Source organism: Melospiza melodia, chromosome 11 (assembly GCF_035770615.1).
Source record: "Melospiza melodia melodia isolate bMelMel2 chromosome 11, bMelMel2.pri, whole genome shotgun sequence".
NCBI lineage: Eukaryota > Metazoa > Chordata > Aves > Passeriformes > Passerellidae > Melospiza > Melospiza melodia.
The window spans coordinates 29233085-29252713 of NC_086204.1; the positions used below are offsets into that span (position 1 = coordinate 29233085).

At 42.6% G+C, this 19629-nt stretch overlaps 1 protein-coding gene across 3 annotated transcripts in view; it reads left to right on the forward strand.

The window, feature by feature from the left end:
- The window catches only part of PATJ (PATJ crumbs cell polarity complex component), a 143796-nt gene that overhangs the window by 60102 nt on the left and 64065 nt on the right, over window positions 1–19629 (forward strand). For all 3 annotated transcript variants that reach the window (XM_063166236.1, XM_063166238.1, XM_063166237.1), the window contains exon 26: window positions 1722–1839. In XM_063166236.1, coding sequence (XP_063022306.1) covers window positions 1722–1839 — 118 coding nt within the window. The remainder of the gene's footprint in view (window positions 1–1721; window positions 1840–19629) is intronic.

Below are 19629 nucleotides of genomic sequence, written 5' to 3' on the forward strand. Positions count from 1 at the left end.
GTTTGGCTTGAAAGCAGCCACATCCTGCTGGAAAACCTGCCTTTTCCTGTATCTTTTCAAATGCTGGAGGTTTTTCTCTGATCTGTTGGCGTTTATCCTCCTCTATTGATCTGTTTGTTTCAAAATGAGCACTTTAATTTATAAAAAACCACTTAAAACAATAGTGGACAAGCCAGATGTTGACATTATTTTGCTGGTTGGTTGTGTGAACTGTGCTTTTGCCCTGTGTTGGTACAAAAGCGTGGTGCAGTGGAGGAGCCAGGCACAATTTTCTCATCTGAATTTTCAGTGGGACAAGAGGGAAAAGAGATATTTGTCCCTCTGAGCCCTGGAAAACTGCTGGGTAAGCCTGGGTGCCTCGTGTAATTTCACACAGACTTTCTAACAAACGTTTAAGGTCTTAAAAAGCCAAAGGGTCAACATTTAGACTGTAAGTTATTACTAAATTACAGCCATAATAAAGTGACTCATTTGTCATGGGCAGCTGAGAGTGAGGCTCCAGATTTCCCATCTTTACCTGCTCAGGAAAGCAGAACCCGAATCCTCCCTTGCTTCCTGGATCATCTGGATTTTGCACAGTTCTGTCTGTGCTGGCTTCAAGAAAAAAGTAGGAGGCACCATTGGGTGTGTTACATCCTTTTGGGAGACAGCTGTTGTGCTTCCAAGTGCTCTCACTACACGCTTTTGCTACTGGTGAATTGAATTAATTCCATTTATTATTGTGTTCTGTGTTCAGTGCAGTGCTTTCCTGTTAATTTTTTAAATGGATGAGATGACAGATATTTTTTACCTCTCCAAATTTTCCACATATTGCAGCTCACTACTTGCACCGTTCTATACAAATTCAGCTTGAAGAATTTAAAAATCAATACACAGGTTCAGCTTTCATTGCTGAAAAAATGAAATATTACCCTGGGCTTGATGTGTTTGGGTGTTGTGTCATATTTCCCAGCCACAGAAGGAATTAATTACAGGAATTCTGGGTGCTCTAATGGCATCTGCTCCCTGGTGTTCCCTCTCTAAAGTGCATCCTGCTCTTAGCAGTGGGCTTGCAGGGGATGCAGCTGAGCATCCTTCAGTGGAGTCCTGGTGCACACCAGGGCAGGACTCGGTTCCCTGGAGCTGTGAAACAATTGCTGAGCTGAGCCAGAGCCTCTCCAGCCTCAGAGCCTGCTCTGTATTCCTGCCATGCGCCGCTATATGCATCATTACAGGAGCTGCCTGTATTTATGTGAGGTAATAGAATTTTATTGGGAGATATAATTCAAAACCTTTATTAAATTTACGCCAAAACACGGACGCACTGCGATGTTTAAATATTCATGTGTGGACTAAGAGGATTGAGTTCTTATTTTATGTATTTTTTAAAAATTGATGTTTATCAGCACCAGACAGTTTTGTTATGGAGGCTTATAAGAAGCAGGGTATAACTCAATGTTTGTTTTTAACCCTTGATTAATGCTCACACTTTGATGCTTATGACAATACATAAGTATTTTATCAACAAGTAAATGTGCATGCACAATTGTGTTTTAGTTTTGTTTTTCTTGCTGTTCAGTGTCACTTCTTGCTCTGCTTTCTTGCACAAAAAGCCTTTGCTGCAGAATTTAGCATTGTAATTAAGTGCTGTGTCTGTGCACATGCAGTGCAACAGACAGTGGGATTTTTTTACATTCTCAGAGGTTACAAAGCATGTAACTCATTGTCTTTGAATCCATCAGAGGAAATATGGGGCTCCACCTCCCATGAAGCTGCCACCTCCTTACAGAGCCCTCGAAAGGCACCACGCAGGGGAGGCTGCTCTGGGTGAAGAGGAGGATGAGGATGCTTGTGCCGAGGGTGAGTAGTGCTCCAATCACCGCATCAGATCACGTTTGTGGTGCACAATCAGCTGCTGATAAACCTTTTACTGCTTGTGGGAAGTGGTGCTCGGTGTGGCCGCAGCATCACTCCTCAGCCTGGTTTGTAACTTAGATGGTTCTTCCCCCCAGCCAGGTCCCAGGGCTCAGCTCTTCTGAGGAGATGCAGGAAGGGCTGAGTTTATTTTCAGCCCCTGAACATCCAGGCTGTGTCTGGAGGAGTTGCTGGGGCAGAGATGTCAGCAGTGACTGGGGATGTTCTGTGTTACTGCTCTGATTTCAGTGGTAGGCAGGCACTTGTAGCTTGAGGACCACTGGTGCAAAAAAAACCCAGAAATCCTGGAGCTGATCCCAGGCAGTGCTGTTCAAGCAAGATGGGCTCCTTTAAAAAGAAAAATCTGCTGGTTTGTTTGTTTTGGTGCTCTGCTGAAGAAAGGATCCCCTGGCTTTGTAGCACCCTGCAGGGAAGGGTTCTGCAGTTGTCCCATTTTGGGTTTGGCAGTGGTTTGTGGTGGTGCTCACTCTGTGGAGGAGCAGGGACCTGAGGAGCAGGAAGCAGTGCAAGTGGAGAGCTCCTGGCAGCATGATATAGATTCCAGCTGCTTTGGAACCACAGCTTTGGTTAAATGGAATATTGTTATCCATAGCTTATCTTGCAGTAAAATATTTAGGAATACTGAACTTGCAATTAGAAGTCCTAAATTACTTTCTAAGATCGGTTACCTTCTATTTTTTTTTATCTTTATGCTTTTTTGTACCAAATCAGCATAAGGTGAGATGAGGCCTTGCTCCAGCTGGTCTAGTGAAGGTGCCCCTGCCCATGGCAGGAGGTGGAATGAGGTGATCTTTAATGTTCCATCCATCCCTGTAACATTCTGTGATTCTGTGTGGGCTGTTGTTGGAGTACAGTTTGGGTTTTTATTTTTTTTTTTTTTTTTTTGCTACAGTGATTTTCTCATCATCCTGAGCTCTCAAACAGACTGGATAAATCTCCAATTGTAACAAACTCATTCCAGCTCCAGTTATTGAAGTTCTAATTCCCAGTTAAAGGGTAGGGGTGATAAGTAGGCTGACACCTGAGTTATCTAATTAGGATATGCCTCAATCCAAGTGCTTGCTGGGCCTGAGTTAATACTTTGCACAGAAGTAATTCCTTATTCATGGGTTTGGTCATTTTTTAGCTCTGCTGCCATCCCTAATGATATTGCTGGCTGAGGCTGGAAGCTGAAAAGGTAAAGCTGCTGCTGATATTAAATTCATCAATCCTCCCAGACTTGGCAGCAGCACACAGATCTGTTCAGGGGAATCTCCTCTCTTCCCTTTCTCCTGACTGAAGTGGAATGTTTTGCTGTAGCCATCTTTTCCATGAATCTTGGGAAACAGAGATATATTCTTCCTCACCTCATTCTGTTCCTTTAAAAATTAAGAGCAGGCCAAGGAAGCCTAAACTAAGTTTGTGCCTCAGCCCTTGCAGTAAAAAGCATGTTAGAAATGATCCAAGTGTACTTAATGGCATTAAGCATCTTGGCAGCTGTGGAATGGCCTTTTACAGAGTCCCTGTTCTGTTATCATGAAAAACAAAGTTTTCTCTGCAAATTCCAGTACAGGGATGTTTCTGTGAACTGTTTGATGCTCATAACTCTTTCCTGGTTCTTGAGCAGCTTTCCCAGAAATCCCAACCCAGACAAAACTTTTCTTTCTGAAATGTCCATTTGTATGTTCATATTGCTCTGTTCCTTACCCACTTATCCAACTCATTCTACTGGGTTTGGAACTTAAAAAATACATCAACAGGTGAGCTGGATTTATTGTCTTCCTTATTTAGAAGATAAGGTTCCTTCCAAAAGGAAGATGTAGTAAATTCACATCATAACCTCTCCTTTATTTGCTTCCTGGAGTTCTCAATCTCTGTCACAGCATGGAAAGCTTTGGAGGGCATTTTGAGGTGGGACAGCTGTTAAACCTGTCCTCTTGTTTTGCTCCTGATGGATTTTACTTTATTTTTTAGCATTCTTATTAACACAGCTGCAGTGTCAGGAACCTGCTCATCAATTTCTTTCAAACTCCAGAAATACTTTATTTGCTCTGCTTGACATTTTTTGTCCTTGCTTATCAATTCTTTCAACCCTCCCTCTCATCTTTTGTCTCCACATCCTCCATCATTCCCCAGACTGAAAAAGCAGAGCATTGTTAGTCTTCCTGCCATATTTGAGAATTTTTTTCCCTTTCTGTCCCATCCACATGGCCTCAGAGTCCCCATGTTTTGTCTGTTTTCCCCTTAAAGTGGCTGAATAACCTTTTGGTGTTGATTTAATTTCCCCTAAAGTCTAAACCCACTTGCCTTTTGGCAATGCTCCCTTTTATTTCTGCTTTCCCACTGCTGAAACTGGAGCTCTCATTGCTGACCTGGAGCCTGAATTCCTGTTTGGAACAAACAGTCATTTCTTGTGCGTGTTCTCCCTTTTCTTTCCAAGGGTTGGTTTTGATCCAAAGAGGGCAAATCCTTGTTGGGAATAGAACTGTGAGGTAGTTTTTGGTTTAGAGAAACCCCAGACATGGCCTCCATGTTTCTGTGGTTTAAGAAGTTTAAAGTTCCAGGTGTTTTGTTGTTTGGTTTTTGGGATTTTTTTTCCAAATGTGACTCTTGCACCCAAGACCCTTTAGTTTCAGATCTGCTTCTCCTTTGCTTCATGGCTCTAGAGTTTCCAACATCATTTCCCAAGTTCTTAGATGGCTTTTCCTTGACTTTGAAGGCAAGTTGAAAGTTGTATTTCCTCTTGTTTTATTCCCTCTTCTAGTGGCACTGCCAAATCTTTATCTGTACCCAGCTCTAACCCTGTGTGTGGGTTTTGTTTTCTCTTTGCTTTGAGGTTGCTGTTTCAAGGCTTTATTTTTTTTATTTTTTTTAAATGCCTGGAAACAGTTTTGCACAACTTGCAGCGTGTCCATCCATCCTGCCGCAAAAGGAGCTTTCAAAATGCTTCATCCTCCAGACCTGAAATATTTTGGAGTTCTCCCATCATTTGCTTGCCCATGACCTATTTTGGAGAAAGTGGTTTTTTTTTAGACTTCCCAAATCTGAAAAACGCCGAGTTGTGAATGGATTTTTTTCTTTTTTTTTTTTTTCTTTTTAATCAAAACAAGTGCAAGGAGGGGAAGGCACACAAAGGAGCTGTTTGTGCCTGTGAGCAGCTGTGCTGCAGGCAGCAGCAGGCTGCTGGTGTGTTTTCCTGCAGTGGGGATGGCTGGAGGTGTGCCCCAAGAACCTGCTAATGGACCTGTGTGCACCCAGGGGTGGCTCACTGCCATAATGAGGGCTTGGTAGTAAAAAGAAGCAGAGGAAATGGACGGGCAGAGCGGTTTGCAATGGAGTTTTTGGTGAGGTTTTCCTTGGGGGAATTGCTGGCTGTGCACTTTGGATGTGCTTTCGTGACCGAGTTGCAGCAAACCTGAATTGGACAGGAGGGAACTGAAAAACCATTCTAGAAAAACTGAAAGGACAACTGAAAGAACTTGAAATCCTTAATTTCAACTGCTGTTCTGTCCTTAGTGGAATCTTTTGTCAGTTGGTTGACTGGGATCGATCTGGTTGGTTTCAAAAAAGTCCAAAATAATAAAAATGGATGGTAATAAAAACTTTGTGGAAGGTGGCTTGGATAATGGACTAAGCTACTGCTGTGCTCAGACTTCCTGTCTGCAAGGATATTTAACTGTATCTAATAAGGGGATAATAATGCCCCCTTCCTCTTATTTTGTCTCCAGGTAATGTAGAAATCAATGAAGCTCTAAGAAAGCATAATGATTTATCTTCCTGAGATGCCTTTTTGAGGAACAGTGGTTTCTCTGCTAAAGCAAGAGATTTTAAAACTTCTCTGGTGTTTTGACTTTGCATTCCTGACTCGGAGGGTGGGGAGGCCCTGGCATGGAGGAGTTGTGGATTCCCCATCCCTGAGAGTGTCCAAAGCCAGGTTGGCTGAGCTTTATGGTCCCTTCCAACCCAAATCCTTCCATGGTTCTGTGATCCCCCCATGGTTGTGATGAATCTGTGTGTGCAGGAGGGTTGGGTTGGGATTGGGCAGCTCTTAACACACCTGAGGATTCTGGCAGCATCCAGGTGCCAGAGATGTCTGTGATCAGTGAAAGCAGAAAAATAAAAGATGGAAACAAAGGAATGCAGGTCAGTTGAGAGTTTGAGGAGAGTGTGGTCAGGTTGGTGGGGTGGGCAGGAACAGGAGCTCTGGAAATGTCTGTGCACTGCTGTGGGCGAGGATGGCAACGTGAGCATCAGCATTTTGGGAAAATGCCAGGATTATTAACAAATGACTAAATAAAAGCCAACCCACTCATAATCCCTGGGCATCTCACTGTTTGGAGTCTGGTGTATGCAAAGTTGTGCTGAAACAAAGGAAAAGCCATCCTAACTTTCACTGTTCATTTTGGGGGGATCAGCTGAAAGTGTGGATCTCCAGTGGAGGAGCTCGTGCAGCCAAGCACTGCCTCTCCAATAGATGTCACTGCAATCAACAGCAAACACAGATGATGCTCAGAGGGGAAGATGTAGCTGGGAAAAAGGCTTCAAGCTTTATGAAAACAAAACATTGCAAAAGTAGTAATTGCAAGATTTAATGTTCTTAAATATAGCACCAAGTGTGTTAAATACAGTGGATTTTCTTAGATCAGGCAAGAGCCAGGATTAGACAGATAGAGCAGAGACTTTCATTTTTCAGCTCTGTGTTAATCTCTATTTAATGTGACTCTGTGCTGCTAATCTTCTTTTCCCATTCTTGTCCTGACCCATAATTAGCTCAGATACATGGAGTTTAAAACCAGCCCTGAGATCAGATCCAGAACGAGCCACAGAGCTGCCCTGGCACACTGGGATGGGTGAGGGAGGTGCTGTCCCTGCCCTTTGAGGCTGTGGGTTCGTTTGGGGTTTTGTTGTCGGGCTGGTTTCTTCACTCTCTTTGTGAGTCACACGCACAGTTATCATCTGATGAAGTATTGCGAGAGGAAATTACATTTTTGATGAAGTAATAGTAAAATTGCAGCTGGGACTTCTTGTGGTTTTTTACTGTGTGCTTGACATAATGCACTGAACAGATGGCTGTGTGTGTGCTGTGAGACATATTCTAAAGGAAGGACAATGAACTTTAAAAATGAACAAATTAATGATATTAACGAAATAACTGAGTATTTTGAGTTGTTTTAAATGTAGCTTTTTGAAGAGAGAATTAGTAGGACTTCCCAAAATAACTAAGTATGTTTATAAATTCAGAGAGAGATTTTATCTTTGCTTTTCTTTTAATTACTAAATGAAGGATTTTGAGTCTTTTCAGTGTTGTCAGTTCAGCATTCATTGCAGCGAAACTAATATTGCTTGTTTGGGGTTTCAACAAAACACAAGTTATGATGAAGTTTGAGCCTTTTTATGCTTATAATGACAGATTGGTTTTGTTTCCTGACATTAAAAAAAAACCCAAAACAAAACAAGCAAACCCTGTGCCACGAGCAGAAATCAGTGTTGGGAAACTGCAGCGTCGGGGAAGAAGGGATTTAATGAAGCCGTTTGTGGGAGAAAAATTAATTTTTAACCCCTGTAGCTCGCAGGAAGGAGGATGCTCAGATAAATAAGATTATTAACCGCTGCTTTACCATGCAGTGGGTCATTAAGCAGGAAGGCACCTGCAGCTGCCAGGCACACAGGCTGGGGGTGACTCGTGCTTGGGGATGGAGATGTCATTCGGATGCTGGCAGAGCACAGGCAGCAGCTGGGAGCATCCGTGGGTCAGATGTGGGAATCCAGGGATCTGCTGCTCCCCGTGTGCTTCCACAGGCAGCTCTCCTCTGCTGGCAGATGTGACTGGGAGCTCGTGGGCAGCCCGAATTTAATAGAATTGATGGCATCTCGTAATGGGAACAGACAGACGGTTTGCCCTTAAGGAGGGAAAAATCTCAGCAGAATAGGCCCAAGGTCGTCAGAAGAAAGACAAGCCCTGAGCCTGTGTGTGATGAGGATTTGAGCTGCTTACAGCCCTGAATGTTTGTCAGGAATGCAGATTTCCTGAGTACATGCTGGTACAGCAATGGTACAAGGGGGTTTCCCAGGTAAGGATTCACATCTATCTCTATGTCGTGTTTGTTTCCAGCAAGTCATTTTTTGAGCATTTTTTGTGATAATTTAGAACTAGTGAAGTGCTGGAGAAAGAAAATAATAGCAGAGATCTTTTTTTCTTTTTTTTTTCTTTCCTTCAGTTTGAAGCATGGACGTATAGCATGATTAGAATATTGAATGCATTTAACATCTTTAAAATATTTTCTCTTGTGTTTGCTTATAAATCATTGCTTCTGTGTGTGCCAGTGCTCAACATTCTTGTATACAGAACTGACTGGAGCACACAGAGCTTAAAGTATAAGAATTCGTAGCATTAAATTTCTTGCTGTATAGAATAATCTACTCTTCCATAACTGTTATTGTAATGCAGAGACAGATGGCTGAATTTTCTTCACTTTGCTTGTTAAGAATGTGTTAGGTAAATGTTTTTAGACTAAAATAAAAAGCTGCTGGGAATCTAAACTGAATATTCAGCATTTTTGTGGTTGAAGGAGGCAGAGCAAGAATAAAGCAATGTGATAGTAAACAAATGAGCTATTTGCAATGAAGGATAATCTAATCTTTAAATATTGCCTGAGATTGCATTTGTTCTTAGGTAAGATCTTTTCTTCCAACACCAGCCAGGTACCCAGAGAATAGCACTGAGATGCTGGGCATGAAATACCCAGATTTGATGTTGGAAGGTTATTACATTGTCTGGGGCTGGGTGCAGGTGGCTGATGTTGTTTGGGATCTTTGATCTCGCTCCGGTGCTACAGATAAGTAATTTCAGATAGGAGATAATGTCTGTGCTGTAAATCTGTAAACACAGGCACAAACTTGCTAAGAGAGGATGATCCAAGTAGGTCTTTATGTATTTCTCTCACCAAAGTACTCTTTAATATCACTGCAATGACTTGCAACTAAAAATATGTTAAAAGGGGGTAAATATTTAAATAGGTAAATGAAAGGCAGACGCCGGCTCGTAAAAGGTGGTTATGTGTTTATATTCTTGATTAATAACCTGATTTTTAGATGGGAAGATACCTTTCATCATTACCACTGTAAATGATGTTGCTCCAGTGCACAGAGAAAAAAAAAATTAAAAAGAAAACTCCTCAGTGCCTCATGTCTTGCCCAGACTAGCACAGCATTGCTTCTAGTTAGAATACAGAGCAAGTTATTTGCATAATAGCTCTGTAACAAAATGATCTGCTTGGTTTAAGCAGTAGCTGCTCCCAGTATGTAGTGAAAGTAAGGCTCTAACAGAAGGGAAATATAAAAAATGCTAAATGACAATAATTTTATTCTTCACAGACATTACCTAGTTTTGCACAGTATTGCAGCAATTGAGGCAGCTGTCCAGAATCACTTCTTGAACTGTCAGGAGAAAGTTGAAATAATTTTTTGCTTCTCAATCTGAAGACTTGATTCTCCCTTATTCCCTTTTGTGTCATCACTTTGAGCAGGTGTGTAATTGCTCTTTATCAGGGTAGGTGGCATTTAAAGAGCAATCCAGAGTATTTATCTCTAGGTGTGCTGGCTACAGTGCACTGTGACAGACCAGTGAAAATTTGCTGTATGCCTGGTAATGGCCACGTGTGTATTGAAAACTGATTGCAAGCTAAAGACATTGGGAAGGAAATCCATATGCAGATATATTTGTGTGTGTGTGTGTGCTGGCTGCATCAGATGAGCATCTCTATTTTATCACTAAATTCACAGCACTTTTGCCATATTGGCTTTAGGGGAGATGTGGCAGCTGGCTGAAGGGCAGGTGGTTCTTTCTGCTGCCCCAGAAGCAATAATGAGCCTTTTATAATCAGTGTGATGATGTGCGTGTCTGTTTTCTTCATCACTGCTTGGAGATCATGGCTTGTGCTTCCCTCTCTCTGCTTCCCCAAAAAGTTGTTGGAGGAAATGTTGTAATCTCAGGTTGGCCCTGGATCCCTGGTAGTGTCCATGGCCAGGCTGGACAGCGCTTGGAGCAGCCTGGACAGTGGAAGTGATGCCTCAGGTTTTTGCTTTTCTATTTTCAGAAGAAAATAGAAAACCCTCTCAAAGTCTCTCACTTTGATCAGTTCTGCTCCATTTGCACCTTGCAGTTCATTGTCCCATCCCAGCTTTAGCCCAGGCAGTCCCACCCTGCTTGTTTTTCTCTCTCCAGCCCACGGGGTTTGTGCTCTGGGGCTGAGATTTGGGTCATTTGTCCTTGGTGCCCAGCTGGAGCAGGAATTGTTTTGTCTCCCTGCTCTGTGCACAGAACTCACCATCCCCTCATGTGAATCTCAGAATTACACGCTAAAGCAGCACAGGATGTGAAAATGGAAAAGCCAAACCTGAGGCATTATGTGGTGGATGAGGGAGCCAGGAGAGCTCTGTGCGAGGATGAGCATGGGCAGCTTGTGAGTGAGGACTGGGAAAGAGGTAGGAAGGGATTTTGTGAGGAATGGGGAGCCCAGCAGAGCTTTTTGGGGCCAAAGTTCTAAGAATTTTAAGAATGTGGCTGTTTGTGTGTGCAGGAGGGATCTGTGGGATGGGAATGGGGATGGGCAGGCCCCGCACAGGACATGGGGATGGGCAGGCCTTGCACAGGGACACGGGGATGGGGAAGGTTGTGAGGGTTTTAATGAGTGGTGCTGTGATTACTGCAGTTAATGAAGTTGGATTCCTACAGATTTGTGTAGGAAATTCACCTGGCTTGATTGTCCAGGAAGGTGTGAGCTCCACTTTGAGCTTTTCCTGTGGCTGGAGCCTTCCTGAAGCCTTCTCTTCCCTTGAGAGAATTCTCTGGCTTTATTAAGTGTGAGCTCACACTGAAGCCTTTCCCCTAGTCAGGGTATTTATCAGGTTTCTTTCCTGCCTATTTTCATGAACTTTTACAGCACCTTTGAGACCTCTGCTTCACCCTGAGATTTGCTGCCAGTCCAGAGGTTTGGGGACAGGAGCTTGGATTGCACTGTATTTTTCTACATTGCTGTGTTCCTGTAGAAAAACAGACTAAAATTAGCTACCCTATTAGCCTAAGCTTAATTTCTAATAAGAGGCTAAAATGTAATTAATAAACACTGGAGCATGACCCCTGGACTGCCATTGGGAAGACCTGGCATCTCTTGGGTGGGTTGCCATCTGTTGGATGTCTTGCTTGGCCATCTGTCATAAGAGACATGAAGCATCTTGAGACCTGTGGAACTCCACACCTCAGTTCCCAGAGGTCAGATGGCCATGTAAATTTAAAAATAAAATAAAATAGAAAGCAGGATCCATCGAGCTCCAGCTTACCCTAAAGACAGTGTTTATTACTGAATAGTAAGTCATGGATGCATCTGAATCATCTTATTTGAAGGCTAAATTCCATAAGAAGGGGGGAAAAAATCAATTGAATATCAAGCCAAAAGAATTACAGTCAAAATTACCATACCCCACTCTTACTTTTCCCCTCAGGCATTTATTTTTTAACTTTCTCTTAGTTGATTTCCTCCTCCAGTCAGAGTGGAAAAAGTGAGTATTTAATATAGTAAAGTTTATCCATTTAGCTCTTCCTCCTGGATTAATCCTTGGAGATGGATTTCTTTTGCCAGAAGGAAGAAGAGAGAGTGCTTGACATATTGCAAGTCTCTGCTCACATAAATCATCAATTTCCTGATTATAATTTGGTTCATTTCAAAAACGCCCAAAGCTCCATGCATTAATGTCTTTATTTCATTAAATACATTAGAAGAGAAGCTATTTGTTGTCTAATAACATATTTTGGTACTAAAAAAAAAAAATCATCTTTTCAAATACTCTGTTCACTTCTTTGTGGTACAATTTTTCTCCTGCAGAAAAATGAATGCTTTGCTTAGCATCTCTTATTTGAAAGAAAGGTGTCTGACCCTGGCACTTTTATTTTACTCTTTTGTGGAAGAGAAAACAGATCTGCCAGGCTCTGTCCTTTGGAGAGCTTAAAAATAATCAGAATAGAGTTTCTAATACAAAATATTGTTTTATTTAATCAAATCTATCAAGTGTTATGATGTCATAAGTGCAGCACAAACCTGATTAACTTCTCCAATGGACTCTCAGGACAGCTGATTAAATAAGGTTTATGGCTTATTTAGGGAGAGCATGCAACTGCTGTGTGATCTCACAGGGTTATTCAGTGGGGGATTTGTGTGGAGGGAAATTGTTATCCCTTCCTCAGTCTGGGTTTCCCTGCCTCACCTGATGGGACAGGAATTTGGCAGCTGTAAATGCAGAAGTTGCTGCCTGAGTAACACTGGAAAAAGATCTGTGTTCTCATGAGCCCTGGGCACCCACGGATTTTCAGTTCATGTCACATGAGACAATTGAAAATTCTTCCTAAAACTCTTGCTGTCTCATTTTAGGAAGAGACTTTGGATGAATTCTGTATTTAGTTGGTGCCTTTCTCTTTTGGAATAACAGCTATGACCCAGCAGTGTGATTTCAGCCTGGAAGTTTGTGTTTTAGGGGTTTATCTACATGAGAAGTGTTCACTTTGTCATCCTCTCTAATGAAAAATTCCTCCAAGAAGGAGGAGTGGATTTGGAATCTGACATGAGAGCTGAGTTGGACAGAGGAGGGAGGAAGGACCTTCTCCTTCATCTCCACTTCTCCTGGGCTAAAACAGGATCCAAAATCAGAGTGCTGGGCTGTGATTAACACATCAGACACCACAAACTGGGACAGGATAGCTGAATAAATGGAAATACATAGCAAAAGAATGACTATTGTGTATTTATGAGCAGGAGAGGCCTCACAGTGGAATTGTAGGGGTGCGTTTGTTTTGCTCCAAGGTGCAGAAATCTGCAGCAGTGCCCAGGTGTCGCAGTCATTCTTCACTTCTCATGTTTCATTTTACCTCAGCAATCAGAGGCAGGTTGTGACATTGGGACACTCAGGTTTGTACCTGGACAGAGCCTGATGACTCAAGTCCAGTTTGGTAGCTCAAAACTCAAAAGTGCTCAGGTAGTTTGTAATTGTTTGAGGAGCTCTGATTAGTTTGATGGAAGACAGAGCAGGTATGAACCTAACAAAATACTGATAAAATAAATAATAATACTGATAAATAATATCAAATTAATTATACAAAATTATTAATTATAGTAATAATAATAGTAAAATACTGCCTAAATTTTAAATAATAATAATAGTAATAATAATAGTAGTAGTAATAGTAGTAATAATAATAATAATAATAATAATAATAATAATAATAATAATAATAATAATGATGATGATGATGATGATGATGATGCCTAAATTTGAAAAAAAAAAGGAGCTAAACCACCTGAGCAGCATTGTGGGGCTGGTCAGGTCTTTTCCATAAGGGAACTGACTGTCACCTCATGTCCCCTAAAAGCTAGTTATGCAGCTTTTTTAAATATTTAGCTGTTTTTTAATTTAAATTGGCTTTGCATTTCGTTTAAATGGAACATTTTCTGCTTTTAACACACACTGGAAGTTTTAAAAGGCAATCTGCATGGAGATCTGAGCATGCTCTGACCCATTAGCATAATTTTCCTGAATAGCTTTTTTCATTTAAAGTATGTGTGCACCCAGAGAATTGAGAGGAATCTGGACCCAGCACTGACCGTAGTAAAAACCCAGCTTTTGCCTTTTTCCTCAGCAGCCTGAAACAAAGAGCTTTTTCTCTCCACAGCCCCTTCAGAGGGAATGAAAACAGCTTATCAAACCTGAGCAACTTGTTAGGGGCTGAGAGAGGATATTTTTCTTTGCTGGCCTGCGAATAAAAGCTGGGGGTGTGAAGCTGAGAGTTGTCAGCTGGAGAATTGTGGAAGTGTTTGTGGGGTGGCAGAGCCTCCTCTTGAGGGCTCTGCACAACGAGCTGTGTGTGAAACCCAGAGACAGAACCCTTGGCAAAGTGGAAATTGGGCTGTTAAAACCAGGTTTGATCGCCACAGACCCGCCATTATCTGCCAGGAGAATAACAATGCTTCTGTTAAACACCCCAGTTTTAAAGGAAAACGTGGCAGGGAGGATGTTTTTGGTTGTATTAATTATAATTGGTGTGTTTGTGTGCAGGGTTTTTATTACAAAGCTGTTGTTTGTGTTTTAATTACATTCTCATGTCTCTCCAAATGCAAACAGTATATGTTGTTAGGAAAAATATAAAGTATAGAAGGAAAGCTCTTCACAATATCTGACATGATTTATTAATTAACCAAATGTGTAGTAAATTTTATATTTCCTTAAATGTTTATGTAGCTTTTATATGTACTTAAAATACTTATATCTCCATAGTAGGCCTGAAAAAGGAATGTGCAATGCTAATACAATATTTTGGTGCAAGTAAATCTATTTTTGTAGTAACTAGCTTGACAGTTACAATCAATCTTCAGCAAAACAACTAAAACCTAAAAATAGAAACGAGGATTAAAATTTGTCATTAAGATTGCCATTGAATTAATTCCCAGCTGAAGTAGCTGGTCATGATCAATCTTCTGTGGGGCTTCTTGCTGCTGAGGCTCTCTCTGCAATTCCCAGCCCAGCTCCATGGGCATTTTACAGTCCCAGTGATTCATCCAGCTCTAATCTGTTTAATCACTGTCACAGCGCATTTAAAAACCGCTGTGCAAGCAAAGTTAAGGCTTCTGGGGTGGGGGTTTTTAATCCAAAAGTTTCATGTGTTCACTGCGACGTGGCTGTGTTGTGTCACAGGGCTCTGCTGCCACAGCAAAGGGAGGTTGGGACTCTCCGCCATCTCTCATCCCAGTGTCATTCCCTCCTCTTCACCTGCTCTTCCACAACCAGCTCCCTAGTATTTTTTTTATTTTTATGGCTTGTTAGCGCTGCTGTTCTGATTTTATGTGAAGTTTTACACTGTTGGAGTTTTTCCCTACATTTCACAGCGCTTGGCGGTTCCCCTGGAGACCTTCCTTGGAGGATGTTGTGTAGATCTTTGGACTCATCAACACAGGCTGTGTTTGCTGCTCAAAAAGTCTTTATTATTTAATCTAAACTTCCCTGGTCCCATTCTAGAGGGAGGAGGTTCAGGCTCTTACTGCAAGTTCTTAAATTAATGGAATTAAATGAATCACTAAGCGAGAAATGTCTCCTCACCTCGACTTCTGAGAGGTGTTGTGTGTGCTGCCTCTTGCAGTTCCTTAGCACTGGTCCCCTAAAAGTCTTCATTAGGTAACAAATTCTCAGTTTCTGACAAGAGTCTGACATGGTTCTGTCTAATTAGACTCCATGCAGAAAGATTCCAAGGTAATGCCTGTGCCCGTGGCTTTGTGGGAACACCGTTATTAGAGATAAAACACTGTCAGGATCAGCTTACATTGTTCCTGCCAGGGGAGGGAGAATTTAAATGTTCACAGTTTTCATTTGTTTGCATTGAGACCAAGTGGGGAAAGCTCTGGATTAGAATTCCCAATATTCAGGCACATCAAATGAAGGAGCAGCTCTCAAATCCAAATGTAGGGAATGGGTCATAGATCCTAGCAGGGCAAAGTGAGCAGGAACAGGGCAGAAAAACTGATCCTGCCAGGAGCTGGATGAGCCTTGTGGGTCCCTCCCACCTCCTGGGATCCTGTGAGAGGAGTTAGGAGAGGCATTTCTGTCCCAGTTGGGAATATTCTCCAAAAATGAGGTGTGGAAGGGGTCATGAAAGAGCTGGAGTCTGGTGCTGGTGCATCCTTAAGGATCCCTGTCGCACAGCTGGAATTTCCCTGGGATTTTGCAATCTTTGCTGATGTTCTGCCCTGTTCTCACACCCAGCCTTCCCTGGGAGCTGTGGGAGGCAGCAGCAGGGCTGCTTTCCTCAGGGCAGCTTTCCTCAGAGATAACTGAGCCTTATCTCCAGGATGCTCCCGAGCTGGGAGAGTGCAGAGTGTTGGCTTTGAGTGACTTCAGCTGCACAGTGCCACAAAATACACTGGGACGTTCACATTAGAGTGTTTCTGTGGGGTTTTTCTCTTAAAAACATGATGTACAGCAGCTGCCATTGCAGCCTACCTCACATTTTAAGGATTTAATTACTCCAGAAATGCCTTCAGTCTGGCATTTCGTGGCCCAGGTATAATCACGACGTGATTTATTTTTACACATTGCCATTTGTATCCTCACAGTGGATTTTATCAGAAGTCTTGGTTGCTGTTTGATTGTGTTTAATCAAGCTGCTCCAGGAGTGTGACAGTGTTCACAGGGGTTCTTGGATTGGGGAAGAGACGAGGATCTGACTTCATGTTTCAGAAGGCTGATTTATTATTTTATTATATATATTACATTAAGACTATACTAAAAGAATAGAAGAAAGGATTTCATCAGAAGGCTGGCTAAGAATAGAATAAGAAAGAATGATAACAAAGGCTTGTGGCTTGGGTTCTGTGTCCAAGCCAGCTGACTGTGATTGGCCATTAATTAGAAACAACCACATGAGCCCAATCCCAGATGCACCTGTTGCATCCCACAGCAGCAGATAACCATTGTTTGCATTTTGTTCCTGAGGCCTCCCAGCTTCTCAGGAGGAAAAATCCTCAGGAAAGGATTTTTCATAAAAGATGTCTGCGACACAGGAGCGTGTCTCCTGTCTGGAGGATGCGCCCAGAGTCCCAGAAGTGCAGTGCTTTCCTGCAGATCCTGCAGGGCCTCAGGAGCTCCAGCTGGAGCATGGGCACTCCCAGCTCAGCTCCAGTGAGCCACTGATTGCCACAGCACTGCACCCAGAGGTCACTTCTGGGGAAAGCCAAGTGCTTTCCTGGGGGTTAATGCATCATTGGAAAGGCAAACGAGTGGAAGGATTGTGTGCAGGGGAAGGCAGATTCCCTTATAATCACCAATTATTAGCATGGGATGCTCTATTTACCACACTTGCACTAAATCTCCTTTTAAAAGATAAACATGGGTGTGAATAGACTCATCATGGCCTTCTCATCTAATTAAAAAAAGGAAAGCATACAATATCTCTTCCTCAGAGGATTTAAATGTTGTGTAGTGGAAGTGCAGCCTTAGAGTGAAGCTTTGGGCCTGAATAAGGAAAAAAATTCTTGGTAAAAACTCCATTTGTGCAAAATGTTGGTGTGAAATGGTGCAAGCATTGGAGGTGCTCCCTGATGTTATGGAGCACAGTTTCCCTGGTTTTCAGTCACTTTTCTCCCTGCTGTTGTCTTTGGGGGTGTGATGGTTCCCTTGATTATAGGAAGAAGTAATTAATGGTTAACAATACCTAAAGGCTGAGATGGTGCTTGAATCAGAGTGTGGAGGCTCTCGTTATCCCCTTCTTCCTGGATGGGTTAACAAACACCAGCAGGAATTGCCACTTCCTGCTGGAAAAAGTGATGTGGGGGACAGGTGGCATTTAAGGAGAGAAGGGAAGTTTCCTTTTGCGAGCTGGGAATGAGAGGAGCAAAACACAATTGGAGCCTGAGCTGGAGGGAGCAGCAAGAAGAAACTTGGAGATCCCAAATAAGAGCCTGAATCCTACAAAAAAAGAGGAAAAAGGGGAACCTTCAGCTTAGGGTAAGAATATTGTCTCAGGAGAGTTTAATTCCTGCTTGTTTTGCACTTGAGGTTGGGTGAGCTGTATTTGTCAGCGTGTGTAGCCCACACCTGGGCTGTTTGTGGCACCTGCCCTCTCCTTCAGGGGATTTAAAGTAATGCCAGAGTATTCTGGCTGGCAGTATTTTGGAGAAGAAAGGGCCATGGAGCTCTTTTTCTTAACTGGGAGAATGAATTGAAGTCTGCCAAAGGGAGAACAGGAATGCTGAGTTTTGTTTTTCTCTGCAAATCATCACTTCAGGTTTGGGAAATGATTTCCAAATGGTGTAGATGGAGCAGAGTGCTGCCCAAGGGATGTCAGAGGGGGATTGGAGGGGATGCTGAGTCTCTGGGTCTGGTGGGGAGCTCTCTCTGCTCCCAGGTTTGGAGATAACAGCACTCACAAGGATGTACCTCTCATCACCTGAGGGAGGGGAATGCTGACAACAGCATCTCTGGCCCTTCCATTTTGATTTTTGAGTACAACTACCCTATTTTTCTCATGCTTGCTGATCACTGAGGGAAGAATTGCAGCGATTTAATGGAATTTAGAAAAGCATTGCAGAAATACTCTTATTTTTTCTTGAAAGCTTATGAAAACAGATGAGTGCATCACTTTTGAGATAAGGTTTGAAGAACTGTCTGCCTCCTTGGAGCTGAATAGAGGGCTAGTGGGAAGATTAAAACAATAAGCTTATTATATTATTAGTAGTGGGAGAATTCTAAACCCCATTTGTTCAATTATGGTCCCTTCAATATGCTTATTTAGGTTCTTGTAAATTGTAATCAGTAAATTAGACGTGCTGCCCTCACAGCTCTAGGGTTAGCTTCCAAGGGACTTCCTACATTAATTTTTTTTAATGTTTGCAGTGAGATGAAGAAGGGAATTGGTTGCTTGGTATGCAGGGCTGGCTGTGTGCAGGGGATGCTGCCTGCATGCTGATGTGGCACTGCCCAGTGAGGAGCAGGGGTGCTGCAGCACTGCCTGAGCTCTGCTGGGCAGGGCCAGGGCTGGAGCTGCTTTTGTGCTGTGGGGCAAAAATGGGAGATAAACGCACTGGAACGAGCACAGGCTGATAAACAGGATCTCCAAAAGCCAGCACATGCTGCTAACAGAGATCTGAGGTGACACAAGAGGGATGGAAAATCCTCAGCGTCACCTTCTATATTCAGATATCAGCTGCTGTCTCTCTTTCTGGTCTTTTTCCCCTTTTCTTCTTCTCTTTATGTTTTGCTTTGACATTTTTAATATTGAGCATTTGGTATTAAACCAAATCACCTTGCTGAGTCACCCAGAGCCTTTTCCTTCCTCTTTTTACCTTTTCTGGATGGACTCTCATTTTCGTCATGCAGACACACCATTTTCCAAAGCAACCCCTCTTCCCTTTCAGCTCATTTACCTGGAGATTTCAGCAGCTTTGGGAAACAGGCTCCTCAGCCCTGTGCAAGTGCTTTTATATATCTGTCATTTAAAGAGCCTTCCTGAGAAGTGGTGCCTGGGTCTGGTTTTGCAGATAAATTGTGTGTTTGTTGCAGTACTAGATCATGCAAGCTCCAATATCCCGACCATATTGTCCCCATTTATTTCTTTTATCTCTCTGTTTAATATAATAGGAATAGTGGCTGAGGCAGGGAAACATATGCAGCAGCAGCATAATAGTAAATTGTTTGGGAGCAGTTGCCTTCCATTTCCAGGGCTTCCCTTTGAAATGTAATTGTCTGCTAATATAACAGGGAAATATCATTGCAGGAGTGATCACTACAGCGTTCACTCCTGCTTTTGGCTCATGCTACATCTGTATGGTGTTTTTTTTAAGAGGAGCTGGCTGCAGTATTAGCTGGTGAAATATCCTTGGTGAGATGTGTTTGCAGAAGTTGTGATGGGCATATTGTCACCGAATGTGGAAACAGCCCCGAGCGGTGCCAAAACAAGAGAGACACCGAGTCCCATGTGTGAGGCAGCAACAACAGAATTACAATTGCCTCGTGTAAAGTGTCTGGTAATGAAGGCAGATAATGGAATTCTTTGCAAAAGCAGATGCTAACTGGCTCCCCAACCCTAGGCAGCCAGCTGAAAACTGATACCAGCTGGAGGGGAGAGAAAACAGCTGAAAAAGGCATTCAGGGGAAGATGCCTTAGATGCAGGTTAGTTTAAGCAGTAAATACTTGTTTAAAAT